Genomic DNA, 13,395 nt, shown 5'->3' with positions numbered 1-13,395 from the left:
AGAGTAGCTCCTTCTTTAACACATTTAATGTTATATATTACATATGTATGTGTGTGTATGTAATATTATTAGACTTTGTGTTCAAAGGTTTCCTATCATGCTGCAGAAAAACTACTATTAGCTCTAAATCAGTGGTTCTTAACCTGGGTTGGATCGAACCCTAGGGGTTCGGTGAGTCGGCCTCAGGGGTTCGGCGGAGGTCGAGACACACCCGACTCATCGTGTAAATAAAAAGTTCTCCCTATCGGCGTATTACGGATACGGCAACACCAGAAGTCAGACTGATTTGCAGGTGTGTAATTTGTTGTGAGTTTATGATGCACTGTGATGGTTTTGTTCTTTGAACAAGGTGATGTTCATGCACGCTTCATTTTGTGCACCAGTAAAAAAAACATGGTAACACTTTAGTATGGGGAACATATTCACCATGAATTAGTTATGCAAATTAGTAACATATTGGCTCTTAACTAGTCATTATTAAAGGCCTACTGAAAGCCACTACTACCGACCACGCAGTCTGATAGTTTATATATCAATGGTGAAATCTTAACATTAACTTATAAAGTGCATTTTTAAAATTCCCGCCACACTTCCGGTTGAAAAACTCCTTTGGATATGATTTATGCGCGTGACGTCACAAAATCCACGGAAGTGGTTGGACCCCGTCGAACCCGATACAGAAACCTCTTGTTTTCTTCGACAAAATTCCACAGTATTCTGGACATCTGTGTTGGTGAATCTTTTGCGATTTGTTTAATGAACAATGGAGGCTGCAAAGAAGAACGTTGTAGGTGGGATCGGTTGGTGTATTAGCGGCTAAGTACAATACTTACAGCAACACAACAAGGACTACTTACTACGCCTACGGATGAAGTCCTTCGTCGCGCCGTCAAACGCTGGAACGCAGGTGAGCAAGGCTGTTGATGGGAAGATGAGGGCTGGCTGGCGTAGGTGGAGCGCTAATGTTTTTATCATAGTTCTGTGAGGTCCGGTTGCTAAGTTGCTGAATTAGCCTTAGCGTCGTTAGCAACAGCATTGTTAAGCCTTACCAGGCTGAGAATTTTTAACCGTGTAGTTACATGTCCATGGTTTAATAGTATTGTTGATCTTCTGTCTATCCTTCCAGTCAGGGGTTTATTTCTTTTGTTCCTATCTTCATTTGAGAACGATGCTATCACGTTAGCTCAGTAGCTAAGTGTGTCACCGATGTATTGTCGTGGAGATAAAAGTCACTTTAAATGTCCATTTCGCGTTCTCAACTCTCATTTTCAAGAGGATATAGTATCCGAGGTGGTTTGAAATACAAATTTGTGATCCACAATAGAAAAAGGAGAGTGTGGAATCCAATGAGCCAGCTTGTACCTAAGTTACGGTCAGAGCGAAAAAAGATACGTCCATCACTGCCTCTCAAGTCCTTCACTGTAACGTTCCTCATCTACGAATCTTTCATCCTCGCTCAAATTAATGGGGTAATCGTCGCTTTGTCGCTCCGAATCTCTCGCTCCATTGTAAACAACGGGGAATTGTGAGGAATACTAGCTCCTGTGACGTCACGCTACTTCCGCTACAGGCAAGGCTTTTTTTTTTATCAGCGAGCAAAAGTTGTGAACTTTATCGTCGATTTTCTCTACTAAATCCTTTCAGCAAAAATATGGCAATATCGCGAAATGACCAAGTATGACACATAGAATGGATCTGCTATTCCCGTTTAAATAAAAAAAAATCATTTCAGTAGGCCTTTAAGTACTTATTAATGCCTTTTTCGGCATGGCCTTATTATAACCCTAACCCTCTAACCCAGGGATCGGGAACCTTTTTGGCTGAGAGAGCCATAAAAGCCAAATATTTGAAAATGTATTTCCATGAGAGCCATGTAATATTTTTTTTAACACTGAATACAACTAAGTGCGTGCATTTTTAAGTAAGACCAACATTTTTAGAGTATAATAAGTCTCTTATTCTTTTTAATAACATTGTTATTCTGAAGGTAACCAACAATAAATACAATACTTCTTTCCATTAATGTGACTTCTGGTGCTGCAAGGTTTTGCTGATGGCTTTGTAGTCGTTATTTTTAACACTGGGATTACCAGCGGAATTATTCATTACTTATCGTGTTCAGCAATGTCAGCTAAGATTTATCTGAGAGCCAGATGCAGTCATCAAAAGAGCCACATCTGGCTCTAGAGCCATAGGTTCCCTACCCCTGCTCTAACCTGAACCCTAACCCTAACCCTAACCAAATAACTCTAAATTAAGTCTTTGTTACTTAGAATATGTTCCCCTAGTGTCCCAAAAACTCTAAATTAAAGGCCTACTGAAACCCACTACTACCGACCACGCAGTCTGATAGTTTATATATCAATGATGAAATCTTAACATTGCAACACATGCCAATACGGCCGGGTTAACTTATAAAGTGACATTTAAAATTTCCCGGGAAATATCCGGCTGAAACGCGGTATGATGACGTATGCGCGTGACGAAGTCAGTTTAACAGAAGTTATGGTACCCCGTAGAATCCTATACAAAAAGCTCTGTTTTCATTTCATAATTCCACAGTATTCTGGACATATTTTGCAATTTGTTTAATGAACAATGAAGGCTGCAAAGAAGACAGTTGTAGGTGGGATCGGTGTATTAGCAGCGGACTACAGCAACACAACCAGGAGGACTTTGTTGGAGAGCAGACGCGCTAGCCGCCGACCTCACCTTGACTTCCTACGTCTCCGGGCCGCCAAACGCATTGGGTGAAGTCCTTCGTCCTTCTGCCGATCGCTGGAACGCAGGTGAGCACGGGTGTTGATGAGCAGATGAGGGCTGGCTGGCGTAGGTGGAGAGCTAATGTTTTTAGCATAGCTCTGTGCGGTCCGGTTGCTAAGTTAGCTTCAATGGCGTCGTTAGCACAGCATTGTTAACCTTCGCCAGCCTGGAAAGCATTAACCGTGTAGTTACATGTCCACGGTTTAATAGTATTGTTGATTTTCTATCTGTCCTTCCAGTCAGGAGTTTATTTTTTTTGTTTCTATATGCAGTTAAAGCACGATGCTATCACATTAGCTCGTAGCTAAAGCGTTTCGCCGATGTATTGTCGTGGAGATAAAAGGCACTGAATGTCCATTTCGCGTTCTCGACTCTCATTTTCAAGAGGATATAGTATCCCAGGTGGTTTCAAATACAAATCCGTGATCCACAATAGAAAAAGGAGAAAGTGTGGAATCCAATGAGCCAGCTTGTACCTAAGTTACGGTCAAAGCGAAAAAAAAAAATGTATTTCACTGCATTCTAGTCCGTCACTCTAACGTTCCTCATCCACGAATCTTTCATCCTCGCTCAAATTAATGGGGTAATGGTCCGAATCGCTCTAGCTGCGTTGAAAACAATAGGAAAATATGAGGGAGTGAACAACTACTTCCAGTAGGGGCAAGGTTTTTTTTTATCAGAGACCAAAAGTTGCGAACTTTATCGACGTTGTTCTATACTAAATCCTTTCAGCAAAAATATGGCAAAATGATCAAGTATGACACATAGAATGGATCTGCTATTCCCGTTTAAATAAAAAAAAAATTCATTTCAGTAGGCCTTTAAGTCTTTGTTACTTAGAATATGTTCCCCGTACTAAAGTGTTACCAAAAACATATAATAACTGTCTTGAATTTGGAAAAAAAGGAGGGTTCTGTGAATGCGCATATGAAACTGGTGGGGTTCGGTACCTCCAACAAGGTAAAGAACCACTGCTCTAAATGATTGTAACTCTGTTCTTAGAGCATATTCACCTGCTGACAATTGAACAATCATAGACTCATACACAATCACCACACACTAAATCCACATTTTAATGCAAATTTCTATTTTAATGTACAGCAATATGTTAATAAATAATTCACTGCAATTGTACAGTCTTGCAATAATAAAATAAGACATGATTCAAACAAATATGCACGATTTTCACACTCTTCTTGAAAGGAATGGTAAATGGGTTATGGTAAATGGGTTATACTTATATAGCGCTTTTCTACCTTCAAGGTACTCAAAGCGCTTTGACACTATTTCCACATTCACCCATTCACACACACATTCACACACTGATGGCGGGAGCTGCCATTCAAGGCCCTAACCACGACCCATCAGGAGCAAGGGTGAAGTGTCTTGCTCAAGGACACAACGGACGTGACGAGGTTGGTAGAAGGTGGGGATTGAACCAGGAACCCTCAGGTTGCTGGCACGGCCACTCTCCCAACTGCGCCACGCCGTCCCCTAATGGTGTTTTTTTTTGTTTAGTTTTTTTGTTTCAAACATGTTGACATAATCACTTTGTGACATTCTCTTCCCCCTGGACTTGTAGGACGTGATCCTGCCCCGAAGAACAGTTTTATTGACTAATCAGCGATCATAAATACTCTTCATTTGGCGGAGAGGGGGTGGGACACATGGTATGAAATCTAATCTAAGAGTACAGATGTTCTTCAAGCTGGATCCACATTTAATGTCAAGGTAGTGTGTGGTACAGTGGAGCCTGCAAAGTGGAACCGGGGGATGTCTTCGGTCTAACATTTTCACAGTCCAATCGTTGGATTTTGCACGGCGTCGACGATCACGACCGTTTTTCAGTTTGCTACATGTCTGCTAGGAAGGGCACCGCTAATTTGGATATTTAGGATATTGAATTTGCGACTCAGGGCTGCAGCTATGGATTCATTCAATGATCATACAAAGCACACTTTATAGCCTCCAATGCGTATTTCAAGGAAAATAGTTCAAAATTTTCTGCTTGCCATAACCTTAATTATTATTATTTTTTAAACAAACATTGAAGTGGCACTTTTAACATGTGTGCAAATATAGAAATGTCAAATAAAAACCTCCGTGCTGTTTGCCGCCACACAGATCACAGCACCCACGCGCCACCGCTCTCATGTGCGCTCTTTTGCATGCGGAAACTACGCCAAGATATTCGTCCGAATTTTGTACGATTTTATTAGCTACTCTCATTAAACCTTTATTTGAAATAAACTGAATAGAAATCTAATCAGAACTAAATGAGGCAATTCCTGAAGGAATTGTGTGTGAATGCTCCAATGCTGAAGTTGAAGTGAAATGCTGACAGAATGTAGTATGAATGTAAGAATAGTTGGAATGGTTTGAATGTTGAAGAGTTTGAATTTCCAGGAAAACCGGAATTTGGGAAAGTGTTAGTTTGAATGTCCAGGATGAGTGGAATGTGTTGATGTTGGAATGGTTTGAATAGGTTGAAAAATGTGGGAATTGTGCAACTTGGAAAAATGTCCCATTCATTTCAGTGGGAACTTCCTGGAAATTTTGGGAATTTGGGGAAAAGCGGGATTTTTTGGAAAATTATCAAGAGCATGAATGAGCTGAATTGGTTGGTGTTGGAGTTGTTTAAAATCGATCAAGAAATGTCGAAGTAAATGGTATTAAAGAATTTCGGGAAAATCAGGAATTTTTTTGATAATAGTAAAAAGGTTGAATGAGTTGAAATGGTTGGTGTTGAAATTTTTCAAATCGGTCGAGAAATGTTGAAGTAGTAACATGTTGAAATGAGAAATGGTATTACGGAATTCCTGGAAATTGGGGAAAGCCGGGAATTTTTCTAGTTCAAAAAAACAACTTTGTTTTTTGTCCTGATTAAGAAGAATGTTTGGACGGTGGACGGTGGAAATTGGGGAAAGCCGGGAATTTTTCTAGTTCAAAAAAACAACTTTGTTTTTTGTCCTGATTAAGAAGAATGTTTGGACGGTGGAACGGTTGAAAAATGTGGGAGGAGTAGTCGCCAGAAAAAAAGGTGGAAATAGGGCTTTGGAAAACCAGGAATTCTGGAAAATCCTGCAATTTGTTTGAACTTGGAAAAAAGTAGTTTGAATGTCCAGGATGAGTGGAATGTGTTGATGTTGGAATGGTTTAAATAGGTCGAAAAATGTGGGAATTGTGCAAATTGGAGAAATGTCCCATTCATTTCAATGGGAACTTCCTGGAAATTTTGGGAATTTGGGGATAAGCGGGATTTTTTGGAAAATTATCAAGAGCATGAATGAGCTGAATTGGTTGGTGTTGGAATTGTTTAAAATCGATCAAGAAATGTTGAAGTAGTAAATGGTATTAAAGAATTTCGGGAAAATCTGCAATTTTTTTGATAATAGCAAAAAGGTTGAATGTTCTGAATGAGTTGAAATGGTTGGTGTTGAATTTTTCAAATCGGTCAAGAAATGTTGAAGTAGTAACATGTTGAAATGAGAAATGGTATTACGGAATTCCTGGAAATTCGGGAAAACCGGGAATTTTTCCAGTTAAAAAAAACTCTTAGTTTTTTGTCCTGATTAAGAAGAATGTTTGGACGGTGGAACGGTTGAAGTGGGTTGAAAAATGTGGGAGGAGTAGTCGCCAGAAAAAAGGGTGGAAATAGGGCTTTGGAAAACCAGGAATTCTGGAAAATTCTGCAATTTTTTTGAACAAAGAAAAAAAATAGTTTGAATTTCCAGGATGAGTGGAATGTGTTGAAGGTGGAATGGTTTGAATCGGTTGAAAAATGTGGGAATTGTGCAACTTGGAAAAATGTCCCATTCATTTCAATGGGAACTTCCTGGAAATTTGGGGAATTTGGGGAAAAGTGGAATTTTTTGGAAAATGATCAGGAGCATGAATGAGCTGAATTGGTTGGTGTTGGAGTTGTTTAAATCGATCAAGAAATGTTGAAGTAGTAAATGGTATTAAAGAATTTCGGGAAAATCTGGAATTTTTTTGATAACAGTAAAAAGGTTGAATGTTCTGAATGAGTTGAAATGGTTGGTGTGGAAATTTTTCAAATCAGTCAAGAAATGATGACGTAATAACATGTTGAAATGAGAAATGGTATTACGGAATTCCTGGAAATTCGGGAAAACCGGAAATTTTTCTAGTTAAAAAAACAACTTTGTTTTTTGTCCTGATTAAGAAGAATGTTTGGACGGTTGAAGTGGGTTGAAAAACGTGGGAGGAGTAGTCGCCAAAAAAAAAGGGTGGAAATAGGGCTTTGGAAAACCAGGAATTCTGGAAAATCCTGCAATTTTTTTGAACTTGGAAAAAAGGTAGTTTGAATTTCCAGGATGAGTGGAATGTGTTGATGTTGGAATGGTTTGAATAGGTTGAAAAATTTAGGAATCGTGCAACTTGGAAAAATGTCCCATTTTTTTTCAATGGGAACTTCCTGGAAATTTGGGGAAAAGCAGGATTTTTTGGAAAAGGATTAGGAGCATGAATGAGTTGAATTGGTTGGTGTTGGAATTGTTGAAATCGGTCAAGAAATGTTGGAAGTAGTAACATGTTGAAATGAGAAATGGTATTACGGAATTCCTGGAAATTTGGGAAAACCGGGAATTTTTCTAGTTAAAAAACAACTTAGTTTTTTGTCCTGATTAAGAAGAATGTTTGGACGGTGGAATGGTTGAAGTGGGTTGAAAAATGTGGGAGGAGTAGTCGCCAGAAAAAATGGTGGAAATAGGGCATTGGAAAACCAGGAATTCTGGAAAATCCTGCAATTTTTTGGAACTTGGAAAAAAAGTACTTGGAATTTCCAGGATGAGTGGAATGTGTTGATGTTGGAATGGTTTGAACAGGTTGAAAAATGTGGGAATTGTGCAAGTTGGGAAAATGTCCCATTCATTTCAATGGGAACTTCCTGGACATTTTGGGAATTTTGGGAAAAACGGGATTTTTTGGAAAATGATTAGGAGCATGAATGAGCTGAATTGGTTGGTGTTGGAATTGTTTAAATCGGTCGAGAAATGTTGAAGTAGTAACGAGTTGAAATGAGAAAAGGTATTACGGAATTCCTGGAAATTCGGGAAAACCGGGAATTTTTTTAGTTAAAAAACAACTTTGTTTTTTGTCCTGATTAAGAAGAATGTTTGGATGGTAGAACGGTTGAAGTGGGTTGAAAAATGTGGGAGGATTAGTTGCCAGAAAAAAGGGTGGAAATAGGGCTTTGGAAAACCAGGAATTCGGGAAAATCCTGGAATTTTTTTGAACTTGGAAAAAAAATAGTTTGAATTTCCAGGATGAGTGGAATGTGTTGATGTTGGAATGGTTTGAATCGGTTGAAAAATGTGGGGATTGTGCACTTGGAAAAATGCCCCATTCATTTCAATGGGAACTTCCTGGAAATTTGGGGAAAAGTGGGATTTTTTGGAAAATGATCAGGAGCATGAATGAGCTGAATTTATTGGTGTTGAAATTGTTTAAATCGATCAAGAAATGTCGAAGTATTAAATGGTATTAAAGAATTTCGGGAAAATCTGGAATTTTTTTGATAATAGTAAAAAGGTTGAATGTTCTGAATGACCTGAAATGGTTGGTGTTGAATTTTTTCAAATCGGTCAAGAAATGTTGAACCACATGTTTAAATGAGAAATGGTATTACGTAATTCCTGGAAATTCGGGAAAACCGGGAATTTTTCCAGTTCAAAAAACAACTTTGTTTTTTGTCCTGATTAAGAAGAATGTTTGAACGGTTGAAGTGGGTTGAAAAACGTGGGAGGAGTAGTGGCCAGAAAAAAGGGTGAAAAAAGGGTTTGGAAAACCAGGAATTCGGGAAAATCCTGGAATTTTTTTGAACTTGGAAAAAAAATAGTTTGAATTTCCAGGATGAGTGGAATGTGTTGAAGGTGGAATGGTTTGAATAGGTCGAAAAATGTGGGAATTGTGCAACTCGGAAAAATGTCCCATTCATTTCAATGGGAACTTCCTGGAAATTTGGGGAATTTGGGGAAAAGTGGGATTTTTTGGAAAATGATTAGGAGCATGAATGAGCTGAATTTATTGGTGTTGAAATTGTTTAAATCGATCAAGAAATGTCGAAGTATTAAATGGTATTAAAGAATTTCGGGAAAATCTGGAATTTTTTTGATAATAGTAAAAAGGTTGAATGTTCTGAATGACCTGAAATGGTTGGTGTTGAATTTTTTCAAATCGGTCAAGAAATGTTGAAGTAGCAACATGTTGAAATGAGAAATGGTATTACGGAATTCCTGGAAATTCGGGAAAACCGGGAATTTTTCCAGTTCAAAAAACAACTTTGTTTTTTGTCCTGATTAAGAAGAATGTTTGAACGGTTGAAGTAGGTTGAAAAACGTGGGAGGAGTAGTTGCCAGAAAAAAGGGTGAAAAAAGGGTTTGGAAAACCAGGAATTCTGGGAAATCCTGAAAAAATTTTTAACTTGGAAAAAAATAAGTTTGAATTTCCAGGATGAGTGGAATGTGTTGAAGGTGGAATGGTTTGAATAGGTTGAAAAATGTGGAAATGGAAGTTTGAAAAATGGCCAATTCATTTTGAATGGGAAAAATGTCCCGGAAAACCTGGAATTCTGGGAAATCTGGGAATTTTTGGAACTTGTCAAGGGAAAAGCCCGCGTTTCCGGAAATAGGCTGAACAGTTTGAAGTGGGAACGCTTTGAATCGGGTGAAAAATGTGGAAGGTAGAGCGTGCCAAAATCTGATGAAAGAAGAAGAAGTTGAATTAATAAATGAACTTTAGTGTAGAAGATCACATGTGTGAATGTTTAGGACAGGGGTCACCAACCTTTTTGAAAGCAAGAGCTACTTCTTGGGTACTGATTAATGCGAAGGGCTACCAGTTTGATACACACTTAAATAAATTGCCAGAAATAGCCAATTTGCTCAATTTACCTTTAACTCTATGTTATTATTAATAATTAATGATATTTACACTTAATTGAACAGTTTAAAAGAGGAGAAAACACGAAAAAAACGACAATTACATTTTGAAACATAGTTTATCTTCAATTTAACTCTTTAAAATTCAAAATTCAACAGAAAAAAAAGAGAAAAACTTAAAAAAAGAATTTATGGAACATCATTAGTAATTTTTCCTGATTAAGATTAATTTTAGAATTTTGATGACATGTTTTAAATAGGTTAAAATCCAGTCTACACTTTGTTAGAATATATAACAAATTGGACCAAGCTATATTTCTAACAAAGACAAATCATTATTTCTTCTAGATTTTCCAGAACAAAAATTTTAAAATAAATTCAAAATACTTTGAAATAACATTTAAATTTGATTCTACAGATTTTCTAGATTTGCCAGAATAATTTTTTTTGAATTTTAATCATAATAAGTTTGAAGAAATATTTCACAAATACTCTTCGTCGAAAAAACAGAAGCTAAAATGAAGAATTAAATTAAAATGTATTTATTATTCTTTACAATTAAAAAAAAAAAATACTTGAACATTGATTTAAATTGTCAGGAAAGAAGAGGAAGGAATTTAAAAGGTAAAAAGGTTTTTTTGTTTAAAAATCCTAAAATCATTTTTAAGGTTGTATTTTTTCTCTAAAATTGTCTTTCTGAAAGTTATAAGAAGCAAAGTAAAAAAATTAATGAATTTATTTAAACAAGTGAAGACCAAGTCTTTAAAATATTTTCTTGGATTTTCAAATTCTTTTTGAGTTTTGTCTCTCTTAGAATTAAAAATGTCGGGCAAAGCGAGACCAGCTTGCTAGTAAATAAATGCAATTTAAAAAATAGAGGCAGCTCACTGGTAAGTGCTGCTATTTGAGCTATTTTTAGAACAGGCCAGCGGGCTACTCATCTGGTCCTTACGGGCGACCTGGTGCCCGCGGGCACTGCGTTGGTGACCCCTGGTTTAGGAGCATTCACACATGTGATCTTTGCAGTCCGAGTTCAAATCCCAACAAGCAGCGTTACAGAACAGATGGTGTTTGACTTTGGAGGTTCCACTGCGTAATAAACCATCATACAGTTGTAGCATAGGGCTTTTTTTTTTGCGAAAAAAAGGACAACATTGAGAAATCTCTCATCTATTCCAATGACCAACGTATGATTAAAAGGGCAAACCACATTGGATGTGGATGCTTGATGCTTGATGCTTGTTTGTGGCTTGGCTGACAGAAGTTAGAAGGTGAAAAAATGTGTTTCTGCAAATATTCCATGTTTAAGTGCATCCTTAAGGCCTGAGGTGTGCTTTGATTCTAACTAACTCTGTATTACATATATATGACTGGATGTTGCACCTACACAGCTACGACCCTTGGGGAGAATTCATAAAAAGGACGACGGTTGCCACGGTCCAACCTCTGGACCTGGACGTCCTTCAGGTTCTGTAAGTGCAAAGCGGTCCTTCAGTCTAATGCGAGGGGGCACCTGAGGTCACCTGGGCGCGTGCCCGTTGACCTGCCCCCGGCCCCAGTGCATGCTGGGTAGCGTGAGACACCTCCTGAAGTGCTCCAGCTGGGCCTGAAGTCTGTCCCGCTCCTCCCGCGCCCGCCGTCTCTGACTCACCAGCTCCTGGACGCCGAGGAGGGGACGTTTAGTGAAAAGGGATCTCCAACGAGAAGTGAGACGACTCACCGCCATGGTGTTCGAAAGTTGCTCAGCAGTTCTGGTCAGGTTGAAGTTCTGCGCCTCGAGTCTTTTACACTGATTGTGAAGAACCTGCCTCTCCACGCCGCGGTCTGTAAGGAATTCAAATAGGCGATCACACAAGGGATCCCATTTCTGACACCAAATTGTAGAAAAAAACCCCAAATTGATCAATTTGGTCAACTGGCATGTATTCTTTCAGGAAAGGGTAAACAGGGTTGTACCACACACAGCATAGGCGATCACACAAGGGATCCCACTTCTGACACCAAATTGTAGAAAACCCCCCCAAATTGATCAATTTGGCCAACTGGCATGTATTCTTGCAGGAAAGGGTAAACAGGGTTGTACCACACACAGCATAGGCGATCACACAAGGGATCCCACTTCTGACACCGAATGGTAAAAAAAAACAACCCACGTGAATTAATTTGGTCAACTGGCATTGTACACAGAGTAGAGTACCACACACAGCATAGGGGATCACACAATCAATCAATCAATGTTTATTTATATAGCCCTGAATCACAAAAGTCTCAAAGGGCTGCACGAGCCACAACGACATTCTCGGCACAAGGGATCCCGTTTCTGACACCAAATTGTAGAAAACCCCTCCACCCACATTGATCAATTTGGTCAACTGGCATGTATTCTTGCAAGAAGGTGTACACAGAGTAGAGTACCAAACAAAGCATAGGCGATCACACAAGGGATCCCATTTCTGACACCAAATTGTAGAAAAAACCCCACATTGATCAATTTGGTCAACTGGCATGTATTCTTTCAGGAAAGGGTAAACAGGGTTGTACCACACACAGCATAGGCGATCACACAAGGGATCCCACTTCTGACACCAAATTGTAGAAAACCCCCCCAAATGGATCAATTTGGCCAACTGGCATGTATTCTTGCAGGAAAGGGTAAACAGGGTTGTACCACACACAGCATAGGCGATCACACAAGGGATCCCACTTCTGACACCGAATGGTAAAAAAAAAAAAACCCACATTGATCAATTTGGTCAACTGGCATGTATTCTTGCAGGAAAGGGTAAACAGGGTTGTACCACACACAGCATAGGCGATCACACAAGGGATCCCACTTCTGACACCAAATGGTAGAAAAAAAACCCCATGTGGATTAATTTGGTCAAATGGCATTGTACACAGAGTAGAGTACCACACACAGCATAGGGGATCACACAATCAATCAATCAATGTTTATTTATATAGCCCTAAATCACAAAAGTCTCAAAGGGCTGCACAAGCCACAACGACATTCTCGGCACAAGGGATACCATTTCTGACACCAAATTGTAGAAAACCCCTCCCCCCACATTGATCAATTTGGTCAACTGGCATGTATTCTTGCAAGAAGGTGTACACAGAGTAGAGTACCAAACAAAGCATAGGCGATCACACAAGGGATCCCATTTCTGACACCAAATTGTAGAAAAAACCCCACATTGATCATTTTGGTCAACTGGCATGTATTCTTGCAGGAAAGTGTAAACAGGGTTGTACCACACACAGCATAGGTGCTCACACAAGGGATCCCACTTCTGACACAAATGGTAAAAAAAACCCCGGATGCATCAATTTGGTCAACTGGCATGTATTCTCGCAAGAAGGTGTACACAGGGTAGAGTACCACACAAAGCATAGACGATCACACAAGGGATCCCACTTCTAACACTAAATGGTAGAAAAAACAACCACATTCATCAATTTGGTCAACTGGCATGTATTCTTGCAAGAAAGTGTAAACAGAGTTATACCACACACAGCATAGGCGATCACACAAGCGATCCCATTTCTGACACCAAATAGTAGAACCCCCCACCCCCATGAATTAATTTGGCCAACTGGCATGTATTCTTGCAGGAAAGTGTAAACAGGGTTGTACCACACACAGCATAGGCGATCACACAAGGGATCCCACTTCTGACACCAAATGGTAGAAAAAAAAAACCACGTAGATTAATTTGGTCAACTGGCA

At 39.0% G+C, this 13,395-nt stretch overlaps 1 protein-coding gene across 2 annotated transcripts in view; it reads right to left on the bottom strand.

The window, feature by feature from the left end:
- Positions 1–10,664: 10,664 nt before the first annotated feature.
- The window catches only part of LOC133646032 (genetic suppressor element 1-like), a 163,207-nt gene continuing 160,476 nt past the window's right edge, over positions 10,665–13,395 (bottom strand). For both annotated transcript variants that reach the window (XM_062040985.1, XM_062040986.1), the window contains 2 exons: positions 11,386–11,489; positions 10,665–11,322 (listed from right to left, as the gene is read on the bottom strand). In XM_062040985.1, coding sequence (XP_061896969.1) covers positions 11,185–11,322; positions 11,386–11,489 — 242 coding nt within the window. In that variant the 3' untranslated portion in view covers positions 10,665–11,184. The remainder of the gene's footprint in view (positions 11,323–11,385; positions 11,490–13,395) is intronic.

This window comes from Entelurus aequoreus, linkage group LG03 (genome assembly GCF_033978785.1).
Source record: "Entelurus aequoreus isolate RoL-2023_Sb linkage group LG03, RoL_Eaeq_v1.1, whole genome shotgun sequence".
NCBI classification, from domain to species: domain Eukaryota; kingdom Metazoa; phylum Chordata; class Actinopteri; order Syngnathiformes; family Syngnathidae; genus Entelurus; species Entelurus aequoreus.
This window is presented reverse-complemented; position numbering and strand designations above follow the sequence as displayed.